Source organism: Rhinolophus ferrumequinum, chromosome 28, assembly GCF_004115265.2.
Source record: "Rhinolophus ferrumequinum isolate MPI-CBG mRhiFer1 chromosome 28, mRhiFer1_v1.p, whole genome shotgun sequence".
Lineage (NCBI taxonomy): Eukaryota > Metazoa > Chordata > Mammalia > Chiroptera > Rhinolophidae > Rhinolophus > Rhinolophus ferrumequinum.
The window spans coordinates 7,792,944-7,805,359 of record NC_046311.1 but is presented as its reverse complement, the minus strand read 5'-3'; the positions used below and the strand labels follow the sequence as shown (position 1 = coordinate 7,805,359).

At 48.0% G+C, this 12,416-nt stretch overlaps 1 protein-coding gene across 1 annotated transcript in view; it reads right to left on the bottom strand.

The window, feature by feature from the left end:
• Positions 1–12,416, bottom strand: part of ST8SIA2 (ST8 alpha-N-acetyl-neuraminide alpha-2,8-sialyltransferase 2) — a 53,623-nt gene that overhangs the window by 16,524 nt on the left and 24,683 nt on the right. Inside the window, exons 2-4 of the mRNA XM_033099949.1 lie at positions 8,213–8,275; positions 5,380–5,508; positions 1,308–1,565 (exon numbers count right to left, since the gene is read on the bottom strand). Of these exons, the coding sequence (XP_032955840.1) occupies positions 1,308–1,565; positions 5,380–5,508; positions 8,213–8,275 (450 nt within the window). The remainder of the gene's footprint in view (positions 1–1,307; positions 1,566–5,379; positions 5,509–8,212; positions 8,276–12,416) is intronic.

Sequence of the window (12,416 nt, the reverse complement as noted above, 5' to 3'; positions counted from 1 at the left end):
GGGCCGGGTGGACCATGGAAAGCTCACTGCTTATGTGTATAACACCAGGTCCGAAAGGCCACCCCTCGATGCTGCCTGGCACCCGAAGAGGTGATCTGACCCCATCTGGAGGCAGCTTTTGCCTTCCTCCTCGACCTTTAATCTTTAATGTGCACCCCACCCCACCCTCAGCCCTTCTCTGGATTCCAATCAGACAAACCTGCTACACCTTCTTCCCCTTTCTTCCTCCCTCCCCCAATCTTTAGCCTGGAGAGCTTTGGGAAGTGGGGGCTGAGCCAGTGGACAGGCCAGGCACAGACAGAACCTGGCAGAAGCTGACAAAACTAAAAACAAGCGTGGCTGCCAGGCTGCAGGGGCTCGTCCATCCCAGCGCACAGAGGAGTAAACACAGTGTCCGGTCCCATGTCCTGAGGTCCAGGGAGCTCTAGGATAAGGCCACTTCCCAAAGCCCCAGGACAAGGCTCTCTTTGCATCGCACAGTCCCAGCAGAAACGTGAGATGCGGTATTGGGTTCTGCCGGGTCTGGGGCGCTGTTTGGGATGAAACTCGAAGCTCTGTATGCCCTACTTTTGATGAGGGGACAGCAAGGCCTTGTTTCTGAGGCTGTCTGGGGTGGGGGGTCAGGTGTCAGGGTAACTGTGTCCAGGTGACTGAAAAATGAGATGACATTTCAGCGAGAATGACAGTCAAGTACAAAACCCGTTTCTCTGTTGCTCTCTCGCTTCCCAGATTTTGACTCCGGGATATAAAGTTACTAGTAGAGTATGACCTTCCAGAACACTGAAAAGAGTTTTGTAAACTCTCTGGCCAGCCCAGGAGATTTTCTTATTAACCTCTCACAGAGGCTCTGTCTAGGGGTCCGTAAACGTTTTCTGTAAAGGGTCAGATAGTAAATATTTGGGCTAGAGATGCTCTCTCTGTGGCAACTCTTCAACTCTGCCCAACTACTCAACAATACGTGGTAGTGACAAAGCAGCCACTGATTATATGAAAATGCATGGGTGTGGCTGTGTGCCAATAAAACTTTATTGACAAAACCAGGCTGTGGGCCATAGTCTGCCCACCTGCGCAGTGGACCAGCAATTCTCAACCTTAGCTGTACACCAGAATCGCCTGGCTCCCTGGGCCACATGCCCCCTCACCCTCAGGTTGATCTGACTAGTCTGGGACTCAGCCTGGACACTGGGACTTTTAAAAACTCCCCAGGCGATTCTAATGTGCCATCTTGTTTCAACCTCTTGGGACAACGGGCGATGCTCCCCTTCAATCGGCCTCTGCCCTGGACCCAGAGTCCCTGCCATGGTTACCTTATGACAAAGCTGTGGGTGTCGATTTCCTGCCCGCAGCCGCTGTTCAGCAAGACCCCCGAGTTGCCCACAATGGCACAAGTCCGGAAGTGCTTGTTCTTCAGAGGGGAGGTCCTCGGGAGGAGCTCGTAGAGGTTCTGGGACACGTTCATTGTGCTGTCTCGGTCGAAGATGTAATGAATAATGTCTCCAGGCTTCAGGGTCCCCTTAAGGACAGAAATGTCCTTCTCAGCATCCAAGAACTTCAAGATTTGTTTCCTGCAAAAACCAAACACACATGAGGATAAGTCGGCCGGTTGCCAGCTGCCCTTGGCCAACCCAGCTTTTCCTGTCGTATGTCACCCTCCGAGGTTCCAGGCAGGGACTGTCAGGAATGGCCTCGAGGCAGCGATGACAGTGGCCAATCTGGCTGCCTTTGTCCTCAGAGATTTGCACACTGCCCTGGGTAATGACTTCATTAGGACAGGAAGTGAGCTCAGCACAGAGGGCCCTGGAAGGAGGGGTGACCCACCATCCTGGTTTTCTCAGCACCGCCTGGTTTTAGCATTTCCCAGGAAACCCTTCCGTCTTGGGCGAACCCAGACAGTGGTCACCCTACATCCCTCTCCCCTCTCTTAGCGGGATTCAGAGCCATCAGCGGATAGGGAGTCCTGAACTAGCAGCAGGCAACCAGAATGACACGTGTCCCTTATTCCTCACTGGTCTGCTTTCTTCCATGGAAGCCTTCTCTGGGCCCAGGGGTCTCGCAGGGGGTGAAGGAGAGTGTGGGTGTGGGGACCGTGAGGTGTGTCCACCACTCTGCCTTTGCGAGTGCGCTGGTCTGTTTTGTGGAGTGTGTTCTGCCGGCCCCCTAACTGCTGCCTGCTTTGGGGTTTGTAAAGAGGGATACCTCTGTGGCCCCACAGAGCAGGGTTCGTTTGTGTTGTTTCAAAACATAGGTGATCAAAGGACAGCTCTCTAGGCTCTAGGGTGACTTTGATTTAGGGGGAATGTTCTAGAATCATCTAGCAAAGCACGCAGATGGGATCGGGGATAGTCACATTCCTATAGTCCTGAGGAATCAACAGGGGAATTTTACTCAAACCACACAGGCCTGGCCCCCAAGAATCTGAAGATCCTAGCTGGGGGTTTTACTTAAAGAACTTTCTAAATCACCCAAAAGATCTTTAGAAGCGATTCAAGTCAGAGAAAGAAATTGGGTACCCAGATCGGCTGAAATGAATTTCATTTCCTGCAGTGAGCCCCCATCTAAAATAGATCCAATGACTCCAGTCTGCTTTTCTGGAGAGCCCTAGAGGGACAAAGGAATCTTCACGCACTTGGCAGACAAGAGAACGTGCAGGCCAGTTAGCCCACTGTACAGATGGTAACACTGCAGCCTGAGCACCTGTGGGATTTCAGATGTTCACACCTATGGTGTAGCCTAGTTCCTACTAGTTCCTGCACATTCAAAGAATTCAGACGTTCCAGTCTGACTCCTGAGAAAGCCTGATTCTGAGATTGTCCCAGCTCTCTCAGCACGCTTTCAGAAACTCCACCGGTGGCTCTAATGGGTGTCCGGGTTTGAGAGCCTCTGGTTAGGTGAGGGGCAGCTCGAAGACTTGGCAGGGCACCATGCTTGTCTTCCATCAGTCTTATCAATAACTTGGATCCCTTGCTATCATGCTGGGGAAGCCCCGTGCTGCCAGGTCATTTGTACCTCTTGACGGAAAACAGAGGCATTTAATAACTGCACTTTACCTAGGATTATATAATCTGACAAGCTAATACCGTTTGGACGTTGCTAAAACCTTTGCAATGACTTACCCCAAAGTATTTAAAAGCAAAGAGAGCCCCCAGAAAGCCCATCAATAAACACTTCTGTGAGTGGATTAACTTCTAAGTAATGGTGAGGAACTGCTATCAGTTATTAAACATCACTCCAAATCATTTACAGAATCTTTTATTATGAATAATTTGGCTTCAATTTGGTTAATTGAAGGAAGTTGAAGGGAATTCTTTTCCCCTATGAGATGCCCGGGTGGCTGTGTATTCCCAGGTGCCCTAGGAAGGCCGCAGTCTGCTCTGCTCTGAAAGGGGGGGGATGTCCATTTCTCCACCCAATGGCAGGAGAAAGGCCAGTGGGGACTGCAGGTAGGCTGGTGGAGGATTTCACTCACAGGTGAGTGATAGGTGGGATAGTGGGGTGAATAGTGCCCCCTCGCCCCACAAATACATGTCCACCTCCTAACCCCTGGAACCTGTGATGTGGCTTTATTTGGAAAAAGCATCTTTGCAGATGTTACTAAATGAAGGGTCTTGAGATTAGATCATCCAGGATTACCTGGCTGGGTCCCAAATCTTACAAGGACCAGTGTCCTTATAAGAGACAGGAAAGGGGGTACACAGAGCAAGAGGAGAAGGCCACGTGACCGCAGAGGCAGAGACTCGAGTGATGCCACAAGGCGAGGCCACACGCGGCCCCCAGAAGCTGGAAGGGGCAAGGAAAGATTCCCCTAGAGCCTTCAGAGGGAGGGCTTAGAATTCTGGTCCCTAGAACCGAGAGAGAACACACTTGTTGTCTTAAGCCACCAAGTTGGTGGGGAATTGTTAGGGCGGCCGCAGGAAACTCGTGCAGATAATCTCACTGATTCCAAAGTGACGCTGATGAATGGGTCAGGAACGCAGACCGGCAGTTGTTAGGGCAGCAGGACCAGGGCAGAGGGCCCACCCAGGGGGCCTCGGAAGAGGCACTCAGTGAGGGGTGGCAGAATGGGGGTGACAGCTGTTCTGGGGGTCTCAGCTGCCAGGTCCCAGATCTCCTACCTCTCTATCCCCTGCACCCGCTCATGTCCCAAAACTAAGCCTCGAGAACCGGGGGGTGCAAGCATTTCCATTTTGACAGTCAGCCTACCTGGAAGGGACAGCTCCCAGCTCTGTGTGGTGACACTTTGGGTAGCTGTGGGCGAGGAAGATCACGGCGCCCTTGCCCCCCTTCTCTGCATCCTCTCCGTGGTGATGGCCTGGGAGTAGGGGCTGCCGTAATGAAGGCTCTCCCCACCGATCCTGGCCACTGCGCCAACCTGTTCACCCCCTTCCCTACCTCCTGCTTCGTGCTCCAGCAGCACTGAACACAAACAGCAAACGTCAGACTGCCTGCAAGCGCCACGTAGCGTGGTAGGCCTGGCAAACTCCTACTCATCCTTCAAAACCCATTCGTCCTTTCCTGGCCAGCCCTCCTGGTCCCCTTGCAAAGTGAAGTACTCTCTCCTCATTGCTCTCTTCATCCTCACCTATTTACGAGATGCAACACCGCCTAGTGTGTATATCACAGTGCACTGTCCTCTCTGCTTATATTGTGACATGCCTGACTCCTGTCAGCACCCGGGGTCCCTGGCACCACGCCTAGAAATGAATGGTTGGATTATACTGACCAGTCTTTGCTGGGTCAGTGACGGCTCTATCCAAGGAAACTGGCCAAGTCCTGAAGTTGTACTTCCTCCTCTGCACTTCCCCCTCCCTGCCACCCAACAATAGCTGCAGAGCTCTCCCTCAGCAGTCAGGTGTCATGCCACCTCCTGGGTCACTGGATGCCCAGCTATGGCTTTTCGTTTTCATGTTTTCGAGGAAGGGCAGCCTACTCAAGCCATAAGGACTGTGTGTGTGTGAGGCGGGGAGGGGTCAGCTCTCCAAAGACTCTCCAAATGGGGGCACTGATCAGTGCCAAGCAGGCCCAAGCAGGAAGCATCGCCTAACGCCAGGGAAGGGCTGCTTCCCTGGTCCTCTGGGAGAAGCCACCTGTGGCTCCACCGCCCGGGCTCTCGCTGCTGCTGACCTGAGAGCCTCACTCCTTCCGACCCCAGGACTTCAGCAGGGAGCTCCTGTCCCCCTCCCCGCACACACACACACAGGCTGGGCCCCGGCCTGCCGTGGGTTTTGGTTTCCAATTGATTGCTTAGGGATGAAACCTGCCTCGGTGGGAGGTAGACATTTTATTTCTATCCTGACTTCCTTCGATGATGGAGAACGGCAATTTGCGGGCTGTGCTGAAGGAGGCCAAGCCCTCTCTCGTCCTAGAGGTAATTACCACTACCTGATCCTCAGAGAGAGCGTCTGGTTGTGCTTCCACTTGGCTGAGGCTGGCTGGATGTTGTGCTTAATGCTTTCATTGCTTCTGTCAACAACAGCTGGTGACGAGGAGCCATTTATTACAACTTCAACTCTGGAAGGGGTGAAAAAAAAGAGAGGACGAGGGGAGACATGATCCGTTAGCGTGCCAGTGACAAGTCTAATGGTTTTGTTTTTGCTGGGGCTCGAATGTAAACTTCTTCAGAAGAGCGAAATTGCAGTTATTACCTGAGAAGGGAAGGAAGTCTATTTATCTTCTAGAACGCACAAGCTCTCTCCCTGCGATACAACCTACATACATTCCTGGAGCCGAGAACGGGGCTGATAAAACTCTTTCTCCCCTCTCCCACCTGCTCCCTGTGTTTCCTCCCAGGGAAGCCCAGCCCTCACCATCAGAATAATAATACTCCCCCAAGTTACTTCCACAAAACTCCACATAGGGAGTTGCGTTAGCAGGCAGGTTATCAGGTGATGGTTTACAAACTTAATAACGAGAGAACAAAATCTCCTATCAGGGCAGGGTGATGCAGCCTGCACGTCTCCCTGCTCGCCCAATCCCATCACTCCCTCCTTTGCACCTGAGACATAAAGTCCAGTCTTGTTCCAGAATTGTTGGTGCCGTGTCTCTCTCTCCCACTAAGCTATAAGCGGTGGCTCGGGGGGGGGGGGGGGCACCCTCACTTGTTTCTGTATTCCCAAATGTCTACGTAGCAGGTGCTCAGTAAGGAAGTGTTTGCTGAATTCGAATTTGAATTTTGTCCTGGGGGAGGCTGGGTGGATGCAGGAGCTGGCTGGCTCTGTATTGCTGGGGCAGATCACAATTCTGCGTGCACAGCGTCTTTCCACCCAGCTCAGAATCCCAGGCATTCTAGGATCTACTGGAATTCAGAGGCTTGAAATCTATGCTAGTAGGTTTCTAAGAAACTAGGTTACAGTCACGTCTCGAAAGGCGGGAGTGGCCTGCCTCAGATGGCCGCACGCATCAGAAGCTGCCTTTGTCTGCGCCGACAGCAGATTCTTCCAGTTCCAGGGGTACCTGGATTTGTGATGCCCAATTCTGGACCTTTAAAGAGTCCAAATCAAACACCTATGTCCGTTGCATTTATCTTGGAACAGTCAAGTTAAAAATAATATCCTCATAAGCGGGGGTTCTAAACCCAGTGCTCTATTTTGCTTTTTGTAGGTAAAGAAGAAATTCATTTGGGGGTGCACATTGTCTCCTCATGTTCTCACAATACACCTCCATTCCTCAATATTCCTGACTCCTAGAGATGGTATCACTTGTCTTGGATTTCAGTCTCTGTAACTTTTGCAGGGGATAGAAAAGCAGAGCGTTCTGAGTAAGGCGGATGGGCTCCCCGGCACACAGGCGTAAGGGCAGCCTGTGGGAGGGGCAGAAGACCTGTCCCTTTGGGCTCTTCGCTGCCTTCATGAAAAGAAGCAGAGAATGTAGTGAAAAGATTTCACAAGCTGTGTGACAGTGGGTGAATCAAGTTGCCTCTGAGCCTCAGTTTCCCCATTTATAGAAAGAGGGTGTCGAAGACACATGGTATAGCTGTATTTCTCTAGGAATAGACTGTGTTTTCCCGAAAATAAGACCTAACCGGAAAGTAAGCCCTAGCATGATTTTTCAGGATGCTCGTAAGGTAAAATAAGCCCAACCGTATTTCCCCGAAAATAAGACCGGGTCTTATATTAATTTTTGCTCCAAAAGACGCATTAGGGCTTATTTTATATTACGAGCATCCTGAAAAATCATGCTACCGCTTATTTCCCGGTTAGGTCTTATTTTTGGGGAAACACGGCAGCATAAGCTCATTTGAGCTCCCAGGTGGTTCAGAGGTCATGAGAGATCTAGAAGCAATGATGTCAAGGCCAGAGGGGTCCGTTTCCTGAGTCAGTACTATAGGGTTAGGAACGGACACCCTTGACAGGTCTCACATGGCGAAGAGAACTAAAAAAAAACACGGAAGGGCGAATAGCAGACCTTATTCTCAAGAGTTTGGTCCTCTTAATCCCAGACTGACCAAAAAGGGCATCGAGAAAGTAAAGCAAGTCCTTCATTTTGAGTAGTGGCCTTTGTTTATCAGATAACCTGGCATTCTCTTTTTCCTCCCACTGCTCCTTAAGCTTGGACGTATAGACTGTAGATGAGAGCAGTGGGGCAGCTGCCACTGGTGGAGAATGGGAACTCAGAGGCATATTCCAGCCATAGCCAGTGGCAGTAAACCTGGGTCTGTTGGCTTCCAAAGTGTTTGCTCACTCGCCTGCATCAAGCCGTCCCCTGGCCAAGGACTGTCACACGAAGGAACACTCAGAATTTGGAGTGCGCCTTCAATTATAAAGGTTACCATGACTGAGTTGACTCCCTAGTTTAAGAGGTCTGAGCAAAGTTTCTGAATGCTTTATGTTCCTCTCCACTTCCTGGACAAGCCATCTGCCACAGTGAAATTGGGGGAACATCCTGATTCCCTTCAGTCTCCGCGGCTCAGCAAAATGCAAGTTCCGCATGAGCTCACTGGTGGCTCAAGTGCTTCTAAGTGGGTGGACTCTTTTTCAGAAAGTAACTCTTAGCATCTGAGTTTTCCATCTCTGCCACCTCTAGACCTTGGACCCTTTCATGGACTCTTCTATAGACGGCTCCCCTCCAAAACAAGTGATTAGGGAAATGCAAAGCCAAAGTGAAACAAAACAGATCTATTTGCTAAGTAAGAAGGGCACCATCCAGCAAAGAGGAGAAGCAGATTAATCGCTACCTTACAGCAAAAACAAATGAACACAAAATCTAATTTACAAACCTATTAGATTTGCTATGTAAGCTGTTCACAGCCGATCTGATTGTACCTCTGCCTCCAGAATTCCTGCAAGACAAAGGAAATGCATTATTTATAAACCCAGCTCTTCTTTGCAAAGCCCTCTTCAATTAGTCAGGAGATCCCGCAGTGGGCTTTGGAGAACTACAGAGGGCGGTTGAGATCTTACGCTGGCCTCCAGAATGGGCCACATCCTGACCCAGCCACAAACCCGAGCTTTTTACAGGGAAGGAGACCTCGCAGCTCCTCCCTTGCCTCCCACTTGAACATGGATTCAATTTGTACCTGGTTTCCACTTGAGACTTCCATCTGAGTGTTGAAACAAAGTCCTTTGGGATTCATCTTCCCTGGCTAATCTCATAGGATAGTGTGACAGCATCTGCTCCCTGGGTCCTCTTGCTTTCACTCACACGTGTTCACACGTTCGTCACATTCTCTCCAAACCAGGAGCTCAACAGTGGCAGCAAGATTGACTCAACAGTGTCGTCAACCAGATACGATGACGATTTGTTTTTTGGTGGCAGGAGAAATTATATTAAGTGGTGTCACTCAGTGGGGGAGCGGGAGATGAGTGACGAGTGGGGTCCTTTATTCCTTCCTCTGGAGAATAAATATTTGGAGTAAAAGCATTCCTAGGCCCTTTCCAGCCCCACCATCCATTCAGTCCGGTCAAATTCCATTCTGGACCTGGGCTGTGGGGTCAGCTTTGCTGTCACGCTGGGCAGAGGAGAGATGAATCCATCTTCCCCTGGTACGTAGCCCACTTCGTGCCCTATGTAGCGTTTTTAAAAAGTTGTATGGGAGACTAATTATTTTGACTATGTTAAATCATTTTTTCCTACTCATTATAGGATGTGTGGTTTCAGGAAGTATTTCTTCATACTTTTCTGGTTTTTAAATTTTTTTTAAAGTTCCATCAAGCTTTTTTAAAGTTTCAGTCAAGGTGTTGGTGCACGGCAAAGAAACAATTAAAATTCCTCAGAAAGCTGTGTGTTTGAGGGAATAATGTGATTTAATGAGAACTCTAGGGGTAGTTAACGTCTAACTCCACACTGGTCTTAAGTCTGGATTTTTCTATTGGCTTTCTTTAGGATTAGTATACTTATGGACAACATAGATAAAACAGTGCGTGCGTGCGTGTGTGTGTGTAAGCACGTACACATGTCTTTTTCTGATAGACTGAAATGTCTTTTAAACATTATTTGGAGCAGGCAATATTCTCTCATTTCATAGCCAGACGACCAGACAACAGGAAGGATGTATGACTTGCCCACTGTCTCTTCCCAGGGCTCCCTTTGGGTCTCAAATTTCATCACTCCCAGTCTAGTTCTTAATTACACAGAGCAGCATTGATTCTTCACACTTCAAATCAATGCCTAATATTTCTTTCTGACCCTCCTTGGGATGGCGGAGCTTTTGACTTCTAAGTGGAGGCGTGGAAATATGTGGCCGGCTCTGGCCCCGTAACCACAATCCACTTGGGCCAGACCCCAGAGGCTTTCCTGGGCTTGATGCTGTCCACATGTCACTGACCTTTGACATCTCCTACCCCGACTGCAGCCCTCAAAGGCAGCACTCCTTGTGGGGAGACAAGACCTGCTGGGCCAGACATTAAGTCAAGCACAGTCATTAAAAGCGTGGTAAGAGCTCAAGACTAATGAAAGTTTACTGGAACAAAAAAGGTTATCCAGAAATGCTGCACAGAAGAATTGATATATGATTTTTTTTTTAAATAAAGTATTATCAACGAGAAGTTGAGTAAATGGTTGGGAGTAGTTGGGTTACAATCTGGAGGCGTGTTGGGGAGAAGCAGTTGAGTGTTACCCTACTCTAAACAGCAAAATAACATTTAAGGGGATTTAACTAGTGTTCCCAAGCTTCAGTAATTCTCATTGCCCTATCATCCGTTTGCTGTATTTGTCAGTCACCCACACTATTATCTACTTAAGTTTTAAAACTGACTTAGCTTTAAAAACAAATCCCTATCCTGAGCAGTGCCATCTATGGAAATACAGGTTTGTACCATGATTATATATACTCATTTCAAAAAAACCACAGAATCATTAACAGAAAAATATTTATCAATGGAATTCCTAAAATCATCTTACATTATGACCAAGAATACTTATAGTACCCTCTGGGAAAGACTGAGTTAAACAATATTTAAATTATAAATGAAAAACTTGTAAATAAAAAAATGATAATATACCAAATTGATATATACCAATATTGCAAATGATATATAATGTAGAATATGATGCATTATATATATTAATATAATAACAGATTTATAAATAAAAATAATTTATTTAAATTATAAAAATCATAAATAAAAATATTAAAGAAGGCAACCCTAAGAAACTGGTAAGAAAATGGAAGAGAATATTTATCAAATCTTTAATGAGATAGGAGGAATGTGTGTGAGGGCCTTTTTCAATTCAGACATGTAAGAGAAAATGTAGATGGATTTGGCGTCATAAAAATTTTAAACTCTGCTTATACAAAAAGCAAACCTCAGCAAACCCTGTTTAGTGTCTTTCACGAAATCTAAGAGAGCCTCAGGTGAGGGCAGCCCTGCATGCGTGTGTCTGTCTGGCTTCCTGTAACTGGGGTTAACCAATGCCTAACGATAGTAAACAGTGGGCTTTGCAGTGCCCCCTTTCCAGTGCAAACCAGCCAATCTAGAGCCCACACCCCTGCCATCTCCTTTATTGGGGTCACACGCTGGGCCAATATCCCCCTGCCCCAATCAGCCCAGATCCAGGCACTAGACAACTAGGGGCAGCCCCTGTGCCTCAAAGCCCCCTGAAATTATTCAAGCTAGCTAACCCTAAACCTGCTTACCCTGCCTCACCCTTCCTCCCCATGGAAACCACAGTAGAGCCTCTTGCCAGTCGTCGCCCCCCTCCCTCTGCCTCCCGAGGGACCTGGTGCTTCTCCAGGTGGCCCTGTATAGGGTGGCACGCGCCCCTCCTCTTGTGATCTAGTCGTATAACAACTATCTTTTCAGTGGCAGTCATCTCCTAATCCGCTGGCCTGGCCATACTTAAATAATAATTAAACCGATACTAGAACAAGGGGTCTCCTTCACTTTCTGAGGCCGGCACGGTGTCTTGCCCAACTGGGGCTCAGCGAATCCAGTCTAACTTCAACAATGCATGGCACTTGCCTTCCCAAGTCTTCCCCGCTTTTTGCATGCTGTTTGCATGCTGTACTCCTGCATATTATTTATACCTGTGCAGGACACAGTTCTCCGTCTCAGATATCCACAGAATAGGGCAGATCGTCATCCAAAGACTCTCAGACTGCCTGCAGATGTTTGGCTCACAATGAATCACATGAATTGGCAGGGATTTTTCCCCCCTAATTAGGTTTTGCCTCCAGTGTCATTAAAATAAGCTTACATTCCTTGTGGTAGGGGAATGCTGATACCTGCTTGGTTGAGTGACAGAAGACGATGATTAAGTGAGAAAAAATTGCTAAAGGTTATTCCTAAACATGCTGAAATCACAGAAACATAGATACTTAGACCATCCGAATGAGAAAATACATGGGAAAGCACTTTCTATACTATAAAGAACTCTATATAAAACAAGGTATAACATTGGTAATAACCACTGTCCATTTGACTCTCAGCCAGAGTGATGATAAATTGACTACTTGAAAGTTCCACATTTTAGGATGTCACTTTCCTTTCCACCACCAACATGGTCCTTTGTCCAAGTAGAGTGTACACAGTATGCTAAGACAATACATAAAAATGGTATGTTAACAAAACACACACACCATGCACAGCTGGATCTGTTTTTAGTAGAAAGCAATGAGTAAACTTGGAAGCTGCATTTCTGTTTGCCCTCTTCACCCAAGGCCATTGGTTTATAGGTAGGTCATGTGCAGCGTACTGGGCCTCACAGCTCCGTTACAATCTCCCAGGTTTCGGTGTCTTACTGGAGAGTCAGGCTCAGTAAATGAACTCTCAGCATTGACAGCTTTAATTAAGCATCTAGACCCAACTTAAACAGTTGATTATTCTTGAGAATAGAAGATTAAACTAAAGTACAGTTCATGCATTTATAGGCCGTTCTTCCTTTATGGTTTGGGGATAACACCAAATGCTTTTTCCCCCCATGTGTGCATAAACCCCTGGGGTTCCTACCTGTTGACCCCCAAGGGACACAGTATAAGTATG